Consider the following 23162-nt stretch of genomic DNA (forward strand, 5'->3'; position numbering starts at 1 on the left):
ATTAATTTGCAGCTGATCGAACGCTTTCTTGAAAATAATGTTCACCGAACTCCCTATAACAACAAAAGTTCAGTGAATTGTGTAGTTAGTGATTACTGCACAGATAATCAGCGCGCGCGTCATCGTCGGGGATCTTCACCCCCTCCAAGTCGTTGGGGTCGAAGCTGATCTGAGGCCCTTTGGCCTTTTCCTTACTGCATCCCACGGCGTGGATCTTCAATCACCGAGTGTATGACTTCCTGGCTCGGTTGGAGTCGCCGTCGGTCGGTCCTCCGACTATCATGCCTATCTCTCCTCGGGAAGCATTATTCTTATTTTCTTCTTCTCGAGCGAATAGTCTATTTCGCTCGGTCGGGGCTCGGGCGAGATCAGTTTCATTCCTCCACTGATGTTGGTGATGGCGTTCGAGTGCCCTTCTGTCGTCCTCCCGCCGCTCAGCGGATCTGTGTCTCTGTCGCCGATCGAGAGAAGGTGATCGCAGTGGTATTCTCTTGGGGTCGGTTAGCTGACGATTGGTGATAGTTTGCGACAATCCCGTGTGTTGTGGGTCACCGACTGGTGGAACGAATAAAACATCGGCGTCCATACCTTGCCCTTCGATGCCTTTAGCTGACCGGAAGCCACATGCTGTATGACATGCGTCCTAATCTCCTGGTACGGCTGTGCTCCTTTAGCCCTCGACCCCTTGGGTGGTTGATGGTTGCTTGACGGTCGGTGCTCGGTCAGCGTCGAATGTTCGGTCGGCGCCTCCTTTCTTCTGGCCGCCTAAGCTTCTACCATATTGATGTATTCATTGTCCTTCTTGAGCATGTGGTCGAAGTCCCTGGGCAGCTTCTTAATGAGTGACAGGAAAAAAATCTCCCTCGGCGAGCCCCTAGGTGAAGGCGTTCATCATTGTCTCGGACGAGACTGAGGGGATGCCCATGGCGACTTGGTTGAAGCGCTGGATGTACGCTTGGAGCGCTTCCTTGGGCCATTGCTTTAGGGCAAAGAGGCTGACACTCGTCTTCTGATAGCGCCGGTTGCTGGCGAAATGATGCTAGAACGCAGCTCAAAAATCCTTGAAGCTTCGTATATAGCCGTCTGGCAGTCTTCTGAACCAGTGCTGCGTTGATCCGGAGAGGGTCGTGAGGAAGACTCTGCACTTCACTCCGTCTGTATATTGGTCGGTTGACCTGTTGTACGTCTCGATCGCCAACGGGGTGTAGTGTCAGGGCAGAGGGTCTTGTAAGATCTCCTCTTAGAACTGTCGGTTGATCTGTTCGGAAGACGTGTTGCTTCGGGGCGCTTTGTCTTTTCATGTATCTCGAACGGGAGCATCATCTGAAGATGATCCCCGCTCCTGATGCGCTTGGGCTATCTCTGAGAGGGTTTGGAACAAGGTTTGATGGAAGGGGATCGATGCGGCGATGCTTCCCCCTGTGTGCTAGTCGGCCTTCAGTTTTGTCCCCATATGGAGATTTGCTCCGCTCGGTCTTCCGACCCCGCTCGTTTATCGACTGCCGATGTTGTAGGCTGCGACGCTGGCCGATCGACTATCGTCTGTTGTTGTTGTTGTTGTTGTTGCTATTTCATTTTTACTGCTCGGGCTTAAACGAGCATCTCAAACTCCTCCTAAGTGAGCGTCACGGTGGTGAGTCGTCCAACGCCCTCCATCTTCTCGGCTCGAATGCAGGTGACGTTCCCACAGACGACGCCAATATGATCCTGTCCGAAAGTCGAAGAGACGGAAAGCCGGAGATGTGTCGGTCACGCTAACCTCTGGTGGACTCAGTGCGGACCTGTAACACAGACTACGTCAGTGCCGAGTCAGGGAAGGGGTCCCCGACGTTGACCCTCCGACGCTCAAGCCAGTTACCAGCGATGAGGAATGAAGCGGTGCAACAAGAGAACTGTAGTATAAACAGTGAATATCGCATGTATCGTGTACCTCCGCCGATGCTTGGACCCCCCTTTATATAGAGCTCCGGTAGCGTGCGTGCACGCTTCCCAAGGCGAGCACACTTCTCAAAGCTTTCCCTGAAAAGACTTGTTAGTAAAGTGTCTCTGACACAGTATCTTAACAGGCCAAGCATATCTCTGAAGTAACAGTGGAAGCTTCCACCGTACGATCTTCTGGCCGCTCATGCCTAGTGTCAGCGGCACCAACTCCCAAAAGGATATTACTTGATATCATCAAAAGTGTACTGCTAGGCCGAGCTTGTTGACCGCTTCTCCAGAACTCTGCCGCCCTGGTGCCCATCTGGTTGGCTAGAACCTCGCTATTCCTCCGTGCATGTCTGCTCGACCGAAGGTTCACTGTGTTATTGCCGAAGACTATCGTCGGGCCGAGCGGGGTAGCCGCTCGGCCGAAGCCTGTTGCCAGGGCGAGCGGAATAACCACTCGGCCAAAGTTGAACTTTGCATATTTCTATTGTCTGGCTGAGCGGGGTAGCCGCTCGACTCGACCTTTGCACTTTGTTTCCCTTGAGCGTCGGTTGTTTGATTGCTCCCTATGTCGAAAGTGACGATGGATCAGATCCTTCTCCTCGGTCGGATCATGCTTCACTCGACCGACAATGCCCTATACGCATTCACCATCTTGATTTTGACCTCCTTTGACTTCCACCGTGACAGTAAGATGGGACCCCTCATTATCATCGATCATTATATTTATGGGTTGACAAGTTATATTATGGATGATATTAAATTAAAATGTAAAAAAAAAGCAGGTTATAAAAAATAAAATTTTGAATAAAATCTGGTTTCAGGGTTTAAAAAATATAAATCAAAATAAAAATGTCTGCAGTGAAAAAAAAACAAGTCAAAAAGTAGATTATTGGATTTTAATTTGTCAAACGCCTCAATTAACTTATTAACCTATTGATTTAGTCTTATTTTATCATATTTATTGGATTCATTCAAAGTTAAACACACTAATTCACTTTAATTTTGGTTGGTGAGCATTCTTTTTCTCAAAATGCATGAACGACACTTAAACGGTTAAACCCTTCCCTAGAGCCCCTTTCACGGTTTCACCTATTGCGCTCAATACATGGGATTTAAGAAAGAACCAAGTTCCGGGAACTTAACATGATCATGTGGGTCCAAAGTTAGAGGGTGCTCTGAAATCAGATTCAGAATCCATAGGTTTAAAGGAAAGGAAATAACGGGTGGAAGTTTTGGGTGACCTTTGTTAGAAGGAAGATAATAATAGTGGTTGATGACCATTATAAAAGGAGGATATTAATGTCTTAAAATGACGCATCATAACTATGAAAGAAAGATCTTAATTTAATAGGAGGTATGTTCATATAAATTCTAATTTTTTTTTCATAATCTACACTTTTTATATATATATATTTTTAGAGCACCCATGACGACTTAAGTATCGGAGGAGATATCTCGCGGAGGTAAGTCCCTGTGAGTCATCTGATATGTGTTATTCTTGCATAGTCGACTACGTCACGAGAAGAAAACATTGTCAACAATCTCAAATATGATTAGCACAATCAAGTTTGAAACCATGAGTTAGGCATCGTTGGATGTGCTTCATCTAGGAACCTCTTGACTAGATCACATGCCATGCTTAACATAATCTCTGTATCAAAATTTTCATTCACAATTCGATAACAACATTCACATCCCAATGTATGCCATGTCGGGCTAGACGATAAGTGGTCCCACCCGTATGAGATCTCTTAGCCATGGAGCTGAGGGCAGGTTGGGTTGGATTGGGCTGGGTTAACCTATTTGGTATGTTTCTAGCTCAAGGGAGATAGGAGTCGTCCGATCTAGGTTTCGAACCTTCTGCGCGTCGAAGAGCGTCTGTAGACCCTCCTCCCCGTTCCCTATAAAAGGCTCTCATCAATCCTTGTCCCCGTTTCAAATTCGCATCGCGATTATTAAATATTTTATTCCCTTTTTTTGGCACTCTCTCTTTCTCCCATGGACATCCGCCCCGAAACCCTAGCGACGTGGTTCCTGCAATCGCTTTCGCCGGAACCCCAGCCTCGCCGTGCCGCCGAGGCTTCCCTCTCCGACTCCGCGAAGCGGCCAGGATTCGCCACCGCCCTTCTTCAGCTCGTCGCCGCTCCCGCCGTCGAGGATCAAATTCGCCTCGCCGCCGCCGTTCATTTCAAGAACCACCTTCGCTCCCACTGGGCCCCCTCAGCCGACGATGCGGCTTACGCAATATCCGCCCCCGAGAAGGAGCAGATCAAGGCGCATATCGTCGCCTTGATGCTCAACGCCCCGCCTCGCGTCCAGCCACAGCTCTCCGAAGCCCTCGCCGCCGTCAGTTCCCACGACTTCCCCAAGTCCTGGCCTTCCTTGCTTCCAGAGCTCGTCGATTCCCTCCGCAAAGCCGCGGTTGCCGATGACTATCACTCTGTCAACGGCCTACTCGGAGCCGCCACTTCCCTCTTTTCCAAATTCCGCAGCTCATTCGATGACAACGCCCTTCGGCTCGACCTCAAGTACTGCCTCGACGGATTTGCTGCTCCTCTGCTAGAGATCTTCCTCAAGACCTCCCGGCTCATTTCCTCAAATGTCACGGGCCCTCCTGAGACCCTCCGCCCACTTTTTGAGTCACAACGCCTTTGCTCCGAAATCTTCCACTCCCTCAATTCTGTTGAGCTACCTGAGTTCTTCGAGGAGCACATGAACGAGTGGATGAGCGAGTTCCTCGCTTACCTCGGTACTTCTTACTCACCAGCCGTTGAGGCTGAGGGAGCATTAGATGCCCTCAGAGCTTCTATTTGTGAGAACCTTCAGCTTTACATGGAGAAAAATGAGGAGGAGTTCAAGATCTACCTTGAAAAATTTGCTTTAACCGTGTGTCAGCTATTGATGACTCCAGGTTCTTCCCCTACCCGCGATCAGCTTACTGTCACAGCCATCAAGTTCCTGACGACGGTCAGCACTAGCGTTCACCATTCACTCTTTAGTAGCCCTAATTTTCTCCAAGGTATATGCTCAAGCATCGTCTTCCCTAACATCCGGCTTCGAGATGAGGACGAAGAGCTGTTTGATATGAATTACATTGAATATATTAGGAGGGATATTGAAGGCAGTGATATTGATACTAGGAGGCGGATCGCTTGTGAGCTTCTGAAGGGTATAGCCTTGAATTACAGAGAACAAGTTACAACATTAGTGTCAATGCAGATACAGGAGATGCTGAAACTATATGCAGCCAACCCGATGGAAAACTGGAAGGAGAAGGACAATGCAATCTACCTCGTGGTTGCACTTGCTCCAAAGGTGGGCAGCAGTGCTGGGTACCTTGTGGATGTAGAGAGCTTCTTCACATCAGTCATTGTTCCTGAGCTACAAGAACAAGATATAAATGGTTCTCCAATGCTGAAAGCTGGTGCTTTGAAGTTCTTCACGGTTTTCCGTGTGCAGATACCTAAGCCAGCAGTCCTCGCTCTTTTCCCCCATTTGGCGAGGTTCCTTGTGGCCGAATCAAATGTAGTCCATTCATACGCAGCAAATTGCATTGAGAAGCTGTTAATGGTGAAGGACAAAGTAACATTATCTGGTTCAAATGTAGTCAGTTTGACTCCTCGATATAGTGCTTCAGATGTCAATCCTTTCCTGCTCCAGTTGATGACCAATCTCTTCAGTGCTTTGCAGTTGCCCGAGTCACAGGAAAATTCATATATCATGAAGTGCATCATGAGAGTAATTGGCCTTTGCAATATAAGTAGTAAGGTTGCTGAACATTGTGTTGATCGCTTGGCTTATGTGCTGACAGTGGTATGCAATAATCCAAGGAGCCCAACCTTCAACCACTACCTATTTGAGTCTATTGCTGCCCTGATTGGAAGATCCTGTGAGAATGACGAGTTACTTATCCAAGTATTTGAGATACATTTGTTCCCAATCCTCCAGAAAATTTTAGCTGAAGATGTGGCTGAGTTCTGGCCATATACTTTCCAAATATTTTCCCAACTTGTTGATGTGAGTAAGCCACCTCTTTCCGAAGCTTATATGCTGATATTCAAGATGCTTCTCTCTGATGATTCATGGAAGAGATCAGAAAATGTCCCTGCATTAGTTCAACTACTCCAGGCATATCTGCAGAAGATTCCCAATGTGCTCAAGACTGAAGGGAGATTGGAACAGGTCATAGCGAAGTCTACTGGGTTGCTTTCAGCTTCTAAGACTGAAGAATTGGGATTTTATGTCCTCAACGCTGTGGTGGAAAATCTTCCTTGTGAAATTATAGCGCCTTACCTTACAGATATATGGAGGCCGATTTTCATCCGCCTACAGAGCAGGCGTGTAGCTAAGTTTGTGAATTCTTTTGTGGTATTTATGTCATTGTTTTTGGTTAAGCATGGTCCCAGTGTGCTTGTGGAGTCCATAGATACTCTTCAAAATGGGTTATTCCTGAATATTCTTCAGACGTTTTGGATTCCTAATCTCAAGCTCATTTCAGGAGCCACTGAAAGGAAGCTGGCTTTGGTGGCTGCAACAAGGCTGATCTGCGAGTCTTCAATCCTTTCAGATGATAAATACAGTGAATTATGGGGCAGAATGCTCAATAGTATCATCTCTTTGCTGGCTCAGCCAGACCAATACGTGGAACTAGAAAATGGTGAGCCAGATCTTCCTGAAACTGTGGGTTACTCAGCAACCTTTGCTCGTCTTCATTATGGTGGAAAGAAAGAATCAGACCCTCTTAAGGAAATAAGGGATCCAAAGGAGTTTTTTGTGACATCAGTATCAAGACTGTCGTCCAGTTCTCCTGGTAGGTATGGGCCAGTGATTCAGACGTATGTTGATACAGCTAATCAAACTGCATTACTCCAGCTTTGTGCCACCTACAATTGTATAATTGCTTAGGTAAGAAGTTTTGTTGTGGTTTTTAATTTATTTGTATATAGGTTTCCGCAAGTGTTGTTTCTTTATATCGTGGACACTATATTCTCTCTTGAAACGTTTTAAATTTTTGGATTGATTTAAGTTATAGAAAAATGAATCTTCCTTGGTGCCAGATCAGGAGTTTAATCTGCTCATCTATATCCTAGTTAGTTAATTGAGGTAATCTTAGTAGTTCAATTTTTGTTTGTCCCAAATATTTGGAGCCAGCTATATAAATCCTATTCCTCATTGTACTCTATATAAGGTTATCTTACTAGCAATATTTAGATCAATTACAACCTTTTTAATTACATTGATGCCACCATTACACCTTTCACTCTAATTGATTCAACAATTCTAATAACACAATCACTAATCCTCTTGAATAGGTCCATACCATCTCAACATATCTTTCTTTTTCTCATTGAATCATCTCTTGAAGCTACACTTAAGTGTTCTCCACATTGTAGTATTTTCATTTGATTATTTCTAATAATACTAAATATCCATCTTCACATTCTCATCTTTGTTACATTTTATATTGCTTCCTAATTGTCTATCATTTTGATCTATAATGTATCGTTGGTTGTGCCACACTCATAAAAATTATGCAATTTTTCAAAATTCTATCTTTATTTTGTTTCTTAATGTAAGACTAAAGGCTATAAATCATTTTTCACATTCATTATATATTTTTAATCACACCAATCTGTCCCTCTAAAAGCACCACAAGAATTATCTATGGACATTATCATAAATTTTCTATGTTTTTTTAAAAAAAACATTTGTAAATCCTTCTTTTCTTTATTTTTTTTAATTAGCTGTCTTTATAAATAAATAGCTTTTTTGATTGATTTCTCCAAGACCATATTTATTTTCAGAAATGTTGGTCTCCTTTATTATTCTCCTTGTAGTAACTCCTTTCCTAAAGTTTCACCGTTTGATTCATTGACTTGATTCCTATATAATTTAAACAGCATTGTATAGTATTTCCATTCATATAAATAAATACTAAAAAATCTTCATTCTTGGGTTATTTTCTCATTTCTCAAAGTTTCATTTTATAAGTTGCCACTGACTTGCTATCTCAAGTCATTAGATACCTGGATGTAACCCATTATTCTAACAGGTCAATCCCCTATGTGGATGGAAGTAGAACTAAAATCGAAACCAAGTTGAAATAGTTTTATAAATATCCTGACATAATAAGTGATTTTTGGGATTGATAAATGGAATAGCTATAGGATTTAGAGGGATATCACTTCTGTCAGAACTGATATTCTTGATTCATTCATAGCCAATTACAGACTTTAATAACTGTCCTGCCAGAATCAATTATGCCTGTTCTTATAGACAGCAAAAAAAGAATCCATAATGATCTGCACTTTCTGAAGTCTGCTCTATGTATTTCTTGGTATTCGATCAAGGAAAATCTCTTTTATCAAACTTCATGAGTCGAAAGTCATTCTTATTGATAAATCACTACCATTTGCTCTTCATGTCATCTATTTTATACCTCAGTTTGGATATCTAATTTATGTAATTTTTTTGAGCATGTTTTCTTACTTATTTGCTTCCTTTTCTGTGATCGGGGGCTAAAAAATTCTTCCTGAATAGCCAATGAGAATCTTATATTTAGAGAATTGGTGTTACTTTGTTCCTTTACTGGGGAAAACTCATTTGCTAAATTAAGTGCTTCAAATTAACTCATTTGCTCTATTCATTATGTTGGCAGAGGTTTATTTATTTGACTAGCGTACAATGTTGATCACATGACAATTTTTAGCGCACAAAAATGCTCATCTTGCCATGTCTAGTTGGTCTCATTTGCTGAATGCTCTCTTATATTTCTTCACAGAAACTGGACGAACTGGAGGTGACGTGCCATAGTTATTCTCAGAGGATACATTGTACAAATGCACTTCTTTCAACTTCCAGGATTACATAGTTGTGACGGATTAAGCTGCACAATTGGGTTTTGGTACCTGTTTTAAAGCATGTTGCATTGTCTCGAAGGTCATTTTATATTATGGAACTTGAAACAGTGGTGTGTGGGTTGGACGTTCAAGAGGATGACATGCAGTTTTGTTTCCAAGGGTTCTATTTGTTAGGGTTCTTAGTTGTGAAAAATACCACTCATGTTTTGCATACAGAGCATGTTAATGTTTTGCAACTTGCAAGAGTGATGTCTGTTTGAGGAAATCATGTTGCGATTGTATTTGTTGTTCTCTGAGGTGTGAATGGTCAAACTCAAACCTATTTTAAAAAAATCTTCGTTTTTTTAGCGGATGCATAATTGAATATCAGATTATGAAAAACATATCTAACTTGTCACATTGATGCCTTCATCCAGTGCCGAGTTCAAGTGCTGTCTGGCTTTGCACCCACTAGCTCTTGAGACGACCCTACAGGTGCTCCAAGATGGTAGTTGCGTGTCTTCTAAAGAAGAAAGCAAAAGAGCTGCAGTTGCAAGTTGCAGTGTTCTTTTAGGACAAAAGGTGTTCAACCTGGTCGTGTCAAACCAGCTAGCAAAAGGAGATGCCCTGACCGTGGCTAGGATTGTAAGTATCAAAGCAGACTAGCAACCTCATTCCTTTGTGTCACACAACATTGTTTTCGCACATGTTTGCTGATCTAGCTCTCACTGAAAAGATGTACATGTTTGTCTTGATCTAGCTCTCAATGAGCTGCGACTATAGAGAAGATAGGAAGCCATGACTATCGTATAGGATATCAAAATTTTTTGATTTATTCAAATTAAATTAAATTTTAACAGAATACTTAGTTTTACTTGGAATCCATTGTCATGGAACCTAACCTAATCCATGTGCTAATTATAAGCCTTGCTTTTGTCTTCATTAAAAAAATTGATCAAGGATTAAGAAAAAATATGTGAAAAAATACTAAAGTTTGAGTTGAATAGAACTGATAGTACAGCATTAGGTGAAAGCAGTAGTCATAAAAAAGTTGTCTCTTCCCCACTCTCTTCCTCTACACAAATCAATTTAATTTTGATTCATTAGCTTTTAAATGAGAGACAACACAAAGGACAAAACCCTACCACAATTTGGGAGAATCAGTTAGGGGAAATCCAAGGCAAAACCCCAATTCGGCTTCCGCCATGGCCACTTCGCCCCCGCCTCACCACCGCCAGCTTCGCGACGGCGGCGGCGGAGGCGGCGGCGGGACCAACCTCGCCTCCTGCCTCCTGGCGACGGCGTTCCTCTTCCTAGTCTCCGCCGCCGCCGCCGTGGCCCTCTTCGTCCTCTTCCGCCCCCGCGAACCCGAGATCCAGGTCTCCGCCATCCAATTCCCCGGCTTCGCCGTCGCCAACGGCACCCTACGCTTCACGTTCAACCAGTACGCCTCCGTCCGCAACCCCAACCGCGCCGCCTTCTCCCACTACGACAGCACTCTCCAGCTCGCCTACGCCGGCATGCAGGTGGGGTTCGCGTTCATTCCCGCGGGGCAGATCGCCGGCGGCCGCACGCAGCACGTCGCCGCCTCTTTCGCCGTCGACGCCCTCCCGCTGCCCTCCGCCACGCCGCCGCCGCCTCCCCCTCCCGGGGCCGTCACCGCGATCGAGGTCGACTCCAGGATGCGGGTGAAGGGCCGAGTCCGCGTGCTGCGCTTCTTCACGCACCACGTCCAGGCCACCGCCGGATGCCGCGTCGCCGTCTCCGCCGCCGACGGATCCGTGCTGGGAGTCCGCTGCTGATCCATCTCGGCGGAGATCGAGATCTGCTGAAACCCCAACTAAAAAATAAAAGAAGAAAAAAAAAGGGACGATCAACTCAGTCCATGAGCAGGAAAACTCGATGGATTTCGATAGCTTTTGTTTGCTAAACCCTTTTGTTGCGTGTCATTGTAACCTAATCAGACTTAAAATTATTCTCTTGATTTAGTTTCTTTTTATTTAATCAATTATTTTCTACCATTAGTGTTATAAATTAATAAATAATTCTAAATTTGAACGTCGATTATTATTGCGTACCGTTCCATATTTCAAAAAACATAGAAAAGAGGTATAAATTTTGTTAAATACTGATTTTAAATTGATAAAATATCGAATTTGATTTTTTTTTAAATTCTTGTTGAATTGGAAAAATAAAGCGAATCGAATTGTTCAACCTGGATAGTGGGCATCAAAATTTGTGAATCAGTAAAAATTTCTTTCACGGTACAAATATAGATAAATAAATGATGAAAGATATTTTACCTATAATTTCTTTGCTTGAGAGTTGAGAGAGATATTTTCTGAGAATTAACCCAAGATTTAAAGTAAATCTTTATATAAATATAGATAAATCAAAATTTATGAATCATGGTGGTAAATAGTGAATATGCTCGCTCCCAGTGTTTTTAATAATTTATCCCAGGACTAACACGAAGGAAGTAAATAACGGGCGACTAATAGGCTTTGGAATAATGACTAGCACTTAAGGGAGACATTTACCTCGGCTTTGCCGATGATGCGATGATAATGAGGGGTCCAATTCCGCTGCCACGGTGAAGGTCAAAGAGGGTCAAAATCAAGGTGGTCAACGCGTATATGACATCGGCCGGTCGGGCGAAGCATGCCCCGATCAGAGAAGAGGCCACGACCCGCTGGTCGGGTGAAGCATACCCGACCAGGGAAAGGCTCTGACCCGCCGTCACCTTCGCTACAAAGAGAAGTCAAACGACCGACACTCAAGGGAGACGATGTGCAGAAGCCGAGCCGAGCGACTCCCCCGCTCGCCTAGACAGCAGAGCTTCATATGGGCAGAGTTCAACTTCGGCCGAGCGACTACTCCGCTTGGCTCAACAGCAGGGCTTGACAGTGACAAAGGGTAGCTTCGGTCGAGCGGACACGGGCGCAGAAGTAGCGAGGTCTTGGCCGACCGATGGGGGCACCAGAGCGGCGATATCTCGGCCGAGCGGCCAATCCATTCTGCCTTCTCGTACACTCCCTCTGATATCCAGTGATATCCTTTTGGAAGTTGGTGTTGCCGACACCAGGCATGGACAACCAGAAAATCGTACGGCAGAAGCTTACACTGTCACTTCAGAGATACGCTCAGCCTGTTAAGGTACTGTGTCAGGGACACTTTACTGACAGGTCTTTTCAGAAAAAACTTGGAGAAGTGTGCTTGCCTTGAGAAGCGTGAGCTCTATATAAAGGGGGGATACAAGCATCGACGGAGATATGCGATATTCACTATTTGTGCTACAGTCTTTTTGTTGCACCGCCTTATACTTCATCCACGGTGACTGACTTAAGCGTTGGAGGGCCAACGCCGGGGATCCCTTCCCTGTCTCGGCACTGACGTAGTTTGTGTTGCAGGTCCGAGTAGAGTCTACAGGCGGTTAGCGGGAGTGTCACATCCCCGACTTTTCATCTCTCCGACTTTTTGACAGGATCATATTTGGCGCCGTCTGTGTGAACGTCACCTGCATCCAAGCTGAGAAGATGGAGGACACTGGACTACTCACCACTGTGACGCTCACCCAGGAAGAGCTCGAGATGCTCGTTCAAGCCCAAGCGACAAAGATGATCGAGTAGCAGCAACAACAGACGTTAGCCGATCAGCAAGCGCCGCAACCTGCAACATCAGCAACCGATAGACAAGTGGGGCAGGAAGACCGAGTGGAGCAAATCTCCGTATGGGGGCAGAACAGAAGGTCAATCGACACATAGGGGGAAGCGTTGCCCGCGCCAATCCCCTTCCATCATGCCTTGTTCCAAACCCCCTCGGAGATAGCCCAAGCGAATCAAGAGCAGAGATAATCTTTGGATGATGCTCCCGTTCAGGATGCACGAAAAGGTAAGGTGTCTCGAAGCAACGCGTCACCCGAACGGATCAACCGACAGTTCTCAGAGGGGATCTTACAAAACCCTCTACCCAGACACTATATCCCGCCAGCGATCGGGACATACAACGGATTAACCGATCCAGATGATCACCTGGATATGTTTGATAATGAAGCTACAGTGTTTCTCACCACCCTCTCCGGGTCGGCGGCAGCGTTGGTTCAGAAGATTGTCGGACTGATTCATATGCAGCTTCAAGGATTTTCGAGCTGCCTTCCTACATCACTTCGCCAGCAGCCGACACTATCAAAAGATGAGCATCAACCTCTTCTCCCTGAAGCAAGGATCAAAAGAAACGCTCCGGGCCTACATACATCGTTTCAATCAAGTGGCCATGGACATCCCCTCGGTCTCATCCGAGATAATGATGAACACCTTCACTCAGGGGCTCGTCGAGGGAGATTTCTTTCGGTCGCTCATCAGGAAGCCGTCCAAGGACTTCGACCACATGCTCAAGAAGGCCAATGAGTATATAAATGTGGAAGAAGCCCAGGCGGCTAGAAGAAAAGAGGCGCCGATCGAACCCTCGGCGCCGACCGAGCGCCGACCATCAAGCAACCATCAGCCACCCAAAGGGCCGAGGCCCGAAGGAGCGCGACCGCACCAGGGGACAAGGACACATCCGTGCAGCATGTAACTTTCGGTCGGCAGAAGGCGGCAAAAGGCAAGGGGTGGACACCGATGTTCTATTCAATCTATCAGTCGGCAACCCACAACACATGCGATTGTCACGGCCTGACACAAATCGTCAGTCGACCGACCCCAAGAGGATATCGTCGCCGATCTCCTTCTCTCGATCGGCGACAAAGACACCGATCTACTATGTGTAGGGAGGATGAAAGTGTTAGAGTGTATACTAAAAGCCTAGCTTTTGGTATAAACATTAATCTAGAAATAAGAATCACATTGGTCAAATGTCTACATTTATGATAAATGTAGTTGCTCGATTAATTTATATTGTAGATAACATGGTGTGTGGTGTCACATACAGAAGATCATGTTATCGGTTCCTTATAAATTATAAACAGTAGCTCACGACCAAGATGGAAAGGAACAAACCATTGGAAGGTCGTAGTGTAATTAGGTATTAGTTTATCTTAACTATATAATTACACTAGTACACTTAGAGTGTATTGAGTAGGACCATTTGAGGTCGTTCCTTTTATACTAACTTTATAAAAGAATAAATACCTCAGTTATTATGGAAGTGTGTGCTCTTAATCCTAATATAATAACAAGCACATATATTTGATATTTATTTCTTTAATTTATCAATGAGTGAGATTTAGTTCGATAAATCAATAAGCCCGATAAGTTGAGAAATGGTATCACTTATAGTGTGTGTTGTTGATTATAGAAGGAAACTGTGTCCTAGAGATACTAGGTTGATAATGTCCTCAAGAGGAGCTCATAAGGATTGTCATGTTAAACCCTGCAGGTGGACTTAGTCCGACATGATAATAAGGTTGAGTGGTACTACTCTTGGACTTAGATATTAATTAAATGAGTTGTCAGTAACTCACTTAATTAGTGGACATTCGATATCTTAAACACAGGGAGACTAACACGCTCATAATAAGTAGGAGCCCAAAATGTAATTTGGGATTGGTGCGGTAGTTCAATAATAGTTCTTTAGTGGAATGAATTATTATTGATGAAATTAAGTTGTATGTTCGGGGCGAACACGGGATGCTTAATTTCATCGGGAGACCAAAACCAATTCCTCCTCTCGGTCCCTATCGTAGCCTCTAGTATATAGAGATTTATACCCACCGCATACCCACCTTCTTACCCATCCAATGGGGCCGGCCAATCTAGCTTGGAACCCAAGCTAGGGCCGGCCAAGATCAAGTGGATGAGTCATGTAGGTGGCCGGCCAAAGCTTGGGTCCCAAGCTTAGGTGGCCGGCCACTAGAATATTAAAAAGGATTTTTATTAAAATTATTTCTTATGTGGATATCATGTTTTTAAAAGAGAGTTTAAAAATTAAAAATTTCCTTTTATAGCTTTCTACAAAAGATTAAGAGAAGAGATTAATCTCTTTCCTTATTTGTAGTTTAAAAGGATGATTTTAATTTTTGGTAAAAACTTTCCTTATTTGTAAATCATCTACATGTTTAAAAGAGAGTTTAAAATTTGATATATTTCCTTATTTGTTGATTAAAGGAGGATTTTAAATTTTAAGAAAACTTTCCTTTTTAATCATGTTCATGATTTAAAAGAGAGTTTAAAATTAAATATTCTCTTTTATAAGTTTCTACAAAAGATTAAGAAAAGATTTGATATCTTTCCTTATTTGTAGATTAAAAGAGATTTTAATTTATAGAGATAACTTTCTTTTTATCCACATGTTTAAAAGAAAGATTTTAATTTATTAAATTTCCTTTTTATAAACCAATCATGAAGGGATAAAAATTATTGGAGAAATTTTATAAATTTTCGGAAGCAAATAAGGAAGTTTTAATTGGTGTTTAAAATTTTATTTGCTTGGAAGTTTATTGTTGTGGCCGGCCAAATAAAATTGAGAAAGAATTTTATTTTTAATTAAATAAATTTTCCTTTTCAATGGCAAAAGAATTAAGGAAGTTTTTATTAAGATTTCCTTATTTGCCAAGATCAAGGATTATAAAAGAAGGGGTAGAGGAGGATTCAAGGCTAACGACTCTATTCTATTTTTCTTTCTCTTTTCCTTGGTGTTGTGGCCGGCCAACCTCTCTTCCTCTCTTCCTCTTGGTGGTGGCCGAACCTTCTCTATTGGCTTGGAGCTCTTGTGGTGGCCGGATACTACTTGGAGAAGAAGAAGAAGAAGGAGAGAAAGCTTGTATCCATTGGAGCTTGGTTGGTGTTTTGTTCTTCGTCCTTGGTGAAGCTTTTTTGTGTTGGCCGAACCTAGCTAGGAGGAGAAGAAGGTGCTTGGTGGTTTCTCATCTCGGAAGATCGTTGCCCACACAACGTCCGAGGTTAGAAGAGGAATACGGTAGAAGATCAAGAGGTCTTTCTAGAAGGTATAACTAGTAATTTTTCTTTCCGCATCATGCTAGTTATTTATGGAAATAATACCAAATACAAGAGGCTTACGATTCTAGTATTTCGAATATGTTTTTCGAAGTTGTGTTCTTTTGTTTTATTTTTCCTTGTGATTTGATTGTTCTTTTCGGTTAACCTAAAGTTATTTTAGGAAATTAAATATTAGATTTCTATTAAAGGTTTTGTCTAGTCAGTGGTGGTTGCTCCCATATCCAAGAAGGCCATGTGCCTCGCCACGTCAGTACTGGGAACCAATTATGGAAATTAATATTTAATGGAATTAATAACTTAAGGTGATTTGGGTCGAACGTGTTAAGTTCCGCAGGAGATCCAAGTCAAAACCTAAAAGAACAAATAGATTAAGTTTTGGATCAAACGTGTTAAGTTCCGCAGGCGATCCAAAATTTAATTTAAAAGAACACATGGTAGCTAGGAAAAGGTTCAGACCTTTGTACAAAATTTTTGTACAGTGGAACCTCTAGACTTTCTGAGTAGCAACCAACAGAAAGAAGGACGCCCGAGCGGCACCATCAACACCAACGAGATGACACTGATCCCTCTCGAGTTCCAGTCGAGCGAAATAGACCCTTTGCTCGGGAAGAAGAAAACAAAAGCAACGCATCCCGAGGAGAGATAGGCATGATCGCCGGAGGGTCGACCGGCGACGACTACAACCAAGCCAGGAAGTCGTACGCTCAATGGCTGGAGATCCACGCAGTGAGATATAGCAAGGAGAAGGCCGAAGGGCCCCAGATCAACTTCGGCCCTAGCGACTTGGAGGGAGTGGAGATTCCTCATGATGACGCGCTGATCATTCGGACGGTAATCGCTAACTACACAATTCACTGAACTTTTGTTGATACAAGGAGTTTGGTGAACATCATCTTCAAGAAAGTGTTCGATCAATTACAAATTGATCGAAATGAGTTGCTGCCCATGACAACCCCTCTCTACGGCTTCACGGGCAATGAAATACTGCCGCTCGGACAAGCCTGACTGGCCATCTCACTCGGTGAGGAGCCATTGAGGAGAATCAGGATCACCAACTTTATCATGATGGACGCGCCGTCAGCCTACAATGTCATTTTGGGCCGATCGACCCTCAACGAGTTCCGGGCGGTAGTGCCTACCTATTGCTAAAAGATTAAGTTCTCGGTGGACGACCGGGTGGGTGAGGTCAAAGGCGATCAGCTGGCCGCTCGGCGATGCTACGTCGAGATGTCAAGACCGAAGCGAGAAGCGCTCGGAAGAATCCGTGCTTGGAGGTGAACGCCGTCACCAAAAAGATTCATGGGTTGGTCTACGAAGAAAAGGAGAAGTCCAAATTCACCTGAGTCGGACGGAGGCCACCATATTAATCACGACCAATCGGGAATGTAAGAAGAAGGCAGAACAGCCGTAGAGCGTGAATCATCTCCAACCCTACAGGGCTGAATGAGAGGTGTGCGAGTAGATACCATGTATTTTTGTATGTTTCCTGAACGCAGGGCAAAAATGAATAAAAAGCGAAGGCATCTTGAAATGTGCCTCCATCAACGGTCGAGCGGTGACCTTAAACTCTTGTCTCCATCAACGGTCAAGCGGCAACCTTAAACTCTTGTCTCCATCAACGATTGAGCGGCGATCTTAAACCTAGGTCTACATCAACAGTCGAGTAGCGACCTTAAACGCTTGTCTCCATCAATGGTCGAGAGACAACCTTAAACGCTTGTCTCCATCAAAGGTCGAGCGGCGACCATAAATGCTTATCTCCATCAACGGTCGAGTGGCGACCTTAAACTCTTGTCTCCATCAACGATCGAGCGGTGACCTTAAACCCAGGTCTACATCAACGGTCGAGCGACGACCTTAAACCTTATCTCCACCAACGGTCGAGCGGTGACCTTAAATGTTTGTCTCTATCAACGGTCGAGCGGTGGCCTTAAATGCTTGTCTCCATCAACGACCGAGCGGCGACCTTAAACTCTTGTCTCCATCAATGGTCGAGCGGTGACCTTAAACTCTTGTCTCTATCAATGGTCGAGTGGCGACCTTAAATGCGGGTCAACATCAATGGTCGAGCGGCGACCTTAAACCCGGGGCTACATCAACGGTCGAGAGGCGACCTTAAACTCGGGGCTGCATCAACGGTCGAGCGACGACCTTAAACCCGGATCTACAGCAACGGTTGAGCGGCGACCTTAAACTCTAGTGTTTACCTAATCTTCCTCAACGGTCGAGCGACAACTTTAAACCCATGACTCAGTGAGCAGGCAAGCGTTGATAAATAGTCGACCGTGAACCCGGGCTACTCAAAGCTCGAAGTCTTTAAAATATAGTGACCGTTCGACACTATTCTTCGAAATACTCCAGGACTGATCGGAAGTTCATAGAATCGTGATGGAACTCTGAATATGAAAGGGATCAGCCAGCTGAATAGACTAATCATGGACGATCGGAGGCATGCGGCCACGAGTTTGTGCAATGATAAAAAAAGATTAGTCGAAAAAACATGCAAGGAGATAAAGCTTGTCCGAACGGACAACCATCCATTAAGACTTCAAAGATTTTATAAAAATTTTACAGGGACTCTCGGCCTCACTCAAGGTAGTCTAAGGCGTCGTTAGGAAACGACACAGTAAGTTTATCCCTGTTGATGATGTTACTGGTCAGAGCTGCCGACAGGTATCCACCTTCTCTAAGCTGGTCGATCATCCCGTCGATCGCTAGGTCGAACAGGCGGAGTGCCGGTCGACAACTTTGTCGTTGAACCCATCTAAGTGGATATAATTCTTCTTTATCGCCTCGAACCGACCGACCTCTACATCTTGATAAGTCTTCAAAGCCGCTTGGGAGGCATCTAACTCGTCTTTTACGGTGGCCAGGGCGGTATCTTTGGCGGCGAATTGTCCGCGAAGTGCAGCCTCTTCGGACGACCGACTATTTCGCTCGATGACCAAGAAATCTTCAGCTTCCTTAAGTTTTGGGTGAGGGCCTGGGCCTCTTTATTCTTCAGCTCGAGGTCTTCGATGGCCCGGTTCTTCCTCGCATTAGCTGACTCGATTTTATTGTCCAAGGTGACAACCTGTTTATTCAGCTGAGGCAGTAAGGTGGCCTGCCCTGAACTCTTTTCCCATTCGGTCTCAAGCAGTTTGGTGCACTTCGCCAGATCGACGCGCAGTTTGGCCACATCGGCGTTCGACTGCTCTTGAGCGGCGGAGGATTGACCGCTCGACACCTTCATTGACTTCATTTCCTCCTCCAAAAATATGAGCCTTTGGCATATGACTAGATTCTCCACCCAGTACTGCAAGCAACAAAGAGATTGTAAGCGTCGAGCAGAAATAGATTAAAAGTGTATTAACACTTATCCCAGTAGATATCTGGGTGTGGCTGTCCGCAAGCGCCCCCAGAGGCATCATCGTCGCATGGGATCGAGCGTCTGCCCATATTTGGGCGAGCAACCCTTGGATGATGATTTGGTGCTTGGGGGCTCAGGATGAAGCGCCTGCCGATTCGCGCCACTCTTCGGACGGTAGGTGAAGAATTGCCATAATGCGGTATTGGTCGCTCGGGCCTGATTGCGCAGAAGTAGCTCATCCGGACGGTTGGGATGAAGATGTTGGACAGATACCTGACTTCTGGCCTTCGATTTTGGTGGCAGGAAGGTCACTGGCGGCGCACAGACTGTTCCCTGAGGTAGATCGGACAGGGAGGGGTCCGATTTGATGACTCAGGAGCGGTGTGTAGGATCGGAAAGAATTTAGATATCTCCACAATTGCATGATATTGTCCACTTCGAGCCTAAGCCCTCATGGTTTTGCTCTTGGGCTCTACCCAAAAGGCCTCATGCCAATGGAGATATCTTTCTCTTATAAACCCATGATTTTTTCCATGTGTTTTCAATATGGGACTATGTTTGTAACCTTGCAACTCCAACAATCCCCCCTCAAACAAAGGACCATGGACTTCCCACGTCCGATCCTCGACCCACCAGGTCTTTCTGCCCCTCAATCTACCTGACCTACTAGGACTTCCTTGCCTAGCCGCAACTAGGACTTCCTGCCCCTCGGTCCACTCGACCTACTAGGACTTCCTGCCTGGTGTCTGGTCCTCTTGATCTGAACATAGGAGCCCCCACTTTCTTTGTTAGAGGTCAATATTGTACTCACATGGTTCAATCAGACCATAGCTCTTGTGCACAGTCGGCGGTTAAACCTTCTGGCAGTCCGGGCTCTGATACCAATTGTAGGATCGAAAAGAATTTAGATATCTCCACAATTGCATGATATTGTCCACTTTGAGCCTAAGCCCTCATGGTTTTTCTTTTGGGCTCTACCCAAAAGGCCTCATGCCAATGGAGATATCTTTCTCTTATAAACCCATGATCTTTTCCATGTGTTTTCAATATGGGACTATGTTTGCAACCTTGCAACTCCAACACGGTGGACTCTTGGACAAGAGCGGGGGTCAACGTCTTGACCCGTTCGGCAGACCACACCCTCGAAGTGGCGGAGCGCGATGAAGGCTCCGCCCGACACCTCTTGCGCCTGATCAGTGGCTCGACTGAGGAGGTTGAGCCTGATGCCCCCTCAAGTTGGATGACTGGGAGCCATTCGGAAGGAAGTGGTGAGCCGCCAGTCGCTCCACCACTTGCCAAGGCGGGATCCGCTTCGCTCTCATCCTGCGGCTCTTCTTGTGAGCCTACCGACTGCAGACCGCGACTCTTCAATTCTTCCACAGCAGCCGCATTGATTGCTGCATCCGCAAGCTTCGCCTTACCGTCTAGACAGGCGCGTAGCAAGACTTCGGCTGCAAAAGAGGAAGAAAAATTAGTTAGAATCAAAAGAAGGATTGAAATAAGTTTCATACCTAGGTTGGTCGGCAGCCGGGTGCGGATCGGACTCAGGCCAAAGATGTAGAGGACACCCTCCAACAACAGCTTGTGGATGTCGTATTTTTGACATGCCAACATCAAAGCTACGTTGAGGTAGTCCGATCGACTCTTGTACTTCTTTAATGGAGGCTGAGTCGCCACGTTGAGCTGCCAGGAGGTTGGCAAGTCCGACCGCTCGGGAAAGTGCACAAAAAAGAAGTACTCCTTTCAGTGTTTGTTGGAGGTCGACATTTTATCAAAGAAAACTAAGCCCACTCGGGCTTGGAAAAGAAAAGTCTCCGACTCGGAAGATTTGGGATAATAAAAGTAATGAAAGAGCATGGGAGTAAGGGGAATGCCGTCCAAGCAAAAAAGAACTACCACCCCGCACAGCAACCGAAAGGAGTTCGACACTAGTTGATGAAGGGGGACTCAGAAATACTTACACACGGAGGAAAAAAAGGGGTGGAGAGAAAACCACAGACTGACGATAAAATGATCCATAAAGAAGCAAATACAATCGGGCGACGAAGAATTTGGCCGATCGGAAGGGGAAGGAAGAACAACTTCGTATTCGGGAGGAAGCTCAAAAGCGGCTTTCAGACTCTCAGCATCGCCGGCATCAAACCTGGACTGTGTAGAGGTGTACCAGATCCCAAGGATGTCGGCGGGAGGCTGTGAGAAACTTTCCATCGCAAAACAAAAGTGAAAAGATGTCGAAAAGAAAGAAGACTATTGGGCTATCGCCGCAACACTGAGACATCGAAAAGCTCGGAAGATGGAGAAGTATAGAAGGTGGAAGACGAGAAAAAGGGGTGATGGGGAGAAAGCTTATTGGAAAGGTCGCCGGAAGATCGAGAAAGAAAAACGTCACCGGAGCACAGAGAGCGTCGCCGAAGAAGTCGAAGAGATGTGCGCAAAGGCGGCGACGCACATGAGCTTATAAGCTTCGGGGTCGGCCAACCGGAGCCGTCCGATCTAAGTCGCAGAAACTCAGGCCAAGATCCAACCGTTGAATTTGAATCGCCAGACGTCACATCACCAGCGGATATCTGTCGTCACATCAAGCATGCGGCAGTGGGTAGGACACGTGGCGCATCACCACGGGTCGACATTTAATGAGGGCATGGAGGCACGCTCAGCCTTAATGTGGAGAGATTTGTATGAATTTCCAGAAATCTGGATGACGTAAGCTTAGCTCGCGCTTGTCCAAGACGACCCAAGAAAAGATTTCACAATTATAAACCTTCGTTTCGCCGATCGAATTGAGGAAGCATACCTACAACCGAACGACAAGCTTAAACAGGGTGACTGCCAGGGAGTGGTCGCATCCCGATCAAAAACCAAGTAATGCCGAAGGCCGATCAGGCGAAAAGCTGCTCAGACAATTGTCCAGTCAATCGGACTTGCAGCATTCTTCGACTAGACTTGAGGGGGAGGCATGTGATGCGGTGATAATGAGGGGTCCCACCCCGCTGCCACGGTGGAGGTCAAAGTCAAGGCGATCAACGCGTAGATGGCATCGGCCGGTCGAGCGAAGCATGCCTCGATTGGGGAGGCCACGACACGCCGATCGGGCGAAGCATACTTGACCGGGGAAAAGGCTTCGACCCACCCTCGCCTTCGCTACCAAGAGAAGTCAAACGACCGACGCTCAAGGGAGACGATGTGCAGAAGCCGAGCCGAGCGGCTCCCTCGCTCGGCCAGACAGCAGAACTTTATATGCGCATAGTTCAACTTCGGTCGAGCGGCTACTCCGCTCGGCCCAACAACAGGGCTCGATAGTGACAAAGGGTAGCATCAGTCGAGCGGACACAAGCGGAGAAGTAGCGAGGTCCTAGTCGACCGGTGGGGGCACCAAAGTGGTGATATCCCAGTCAAGCGACCAACTCACTCGGCCTTGCAGTACACTCCCTCTAATATCCAACAACATCCTTTTGGGAGTTGGTGCCACTAACACCGGGCATGGACAACCAGAAGATCGTACGTCGGAAGCTTCTACTGTCACTTCAAAGATATACTCGGGTCATTAAGGTACTGTGTCAGGGATAATTTACTGATAAGTCTTTTCAGAGAAAACTTGGAGAAGTGTGCTCGCCTTGGGAAACGTGCACGCACGCTACATGAGCTCTATATAAAGGGGGGGGGGGGGTCCAAGCATCGGCAGAGGTAGGCGATATTCACTGTTTGTACTACAGTGTTCTTGTTGCTCCGTCTTATACTTCATCGCCGGTGACTGACTTGAGCGTCGGAGGGCCAACGCCGGGGACCCCTTCCCTGACTCGGCACTGAAGTAGTTTGTGTTGCAGGTCCGAGTGAAGTCTACAGACGGTCAACGGGATCGCCACATCCCCTGCTTTCCATCTCTTCGACTTTTGGACAAGATCAGTTGAGGTTTGAACCTTAGATCTCATGATGACAATATCTCATACATTAATCATTAGTCCGTTCCGAGAGGACTAAAATTTATGAATAACGCCACCACAAGTTGAATTGAATTCAAATTAATGATTAATTTTATGTAAATTTTTTAACATGAATTCAGCTATTTATATTTATAATTTATTTTTTATT

The 23162-nt window shown here is 45.4% G+C and overlaps 2 protein-coding genes across 2 annotated transcripts; both read left to right on the top strand.

Moving 5' to 3' along the window:
• Positions 1-3867: 3867 nt before the first annotated feature.
• LOC122016400 (exportin-2-like) lies at positions 3868-9093 on the top strand. Its single transcript, XM_042573683.1, has 2 exons — positions 3868-6834; positions 8711-9093. The coding sequence occupies exon 1, from the start codon at positions 3928-3930 to the stop codon at positions 6832-6834; it is 2907 nt and encodes a 968-aa protein (XP_042429617.1). The 5' UTR covers positions 3868-3927; the 3' UTR covers positions 8711-9093.
• Positions 9094-9785: 692 nt separating this feature from the next.
• Positions 9786-10789, top strand: LOC122016156. The gene has a single exon (XM_042573379.1). It carries the CDS (start codon positions 9974-9976, stop codon positions 10568-10570), a length of 597 nt encoding a protein of 198 aa, XP_042429313.1. The 5' UTR covers positions 9786-9973; the 3' UTR covers positions 10571-10789.
• The last annotated feature ends 12373 nt before the right edge of the window (positions 10790-23162 follow it).

This window comes from Zingiber officinale, chromosome 8B (assembly GCF_018446385.1).
Source record: "Zingiber officinale cultivar Zhangliang chromosome 8B, Zo_v1.1, whole genome shotgun sequence".
Taxonomy (NCBI): domain Eukaryota; kingdom Viridiplantae; phylum Streptophyta; class Magnoliopsida; order Zingiberales; family Zingiberaceae; genus Zingiber; species Zingiber officinale.

What these genes read in the sequence shown, in the direction of transcription:
- LOC122016400 (XM_042573683.1), top strand. Translation starts at nt 3,928, where the DNA reads ATGGACATCCGCCCCGAAACCCTAGCGACGTGGTTCCTGCAATCGCTT.
- LOC122016156 (XM_042573379.1), top strand. Translation starts at nt 9,974, where the DNA reads ATGGCCACTTCGCCCCCGCCTCACCACCGCCAGCTTCGCGACGGCGGC.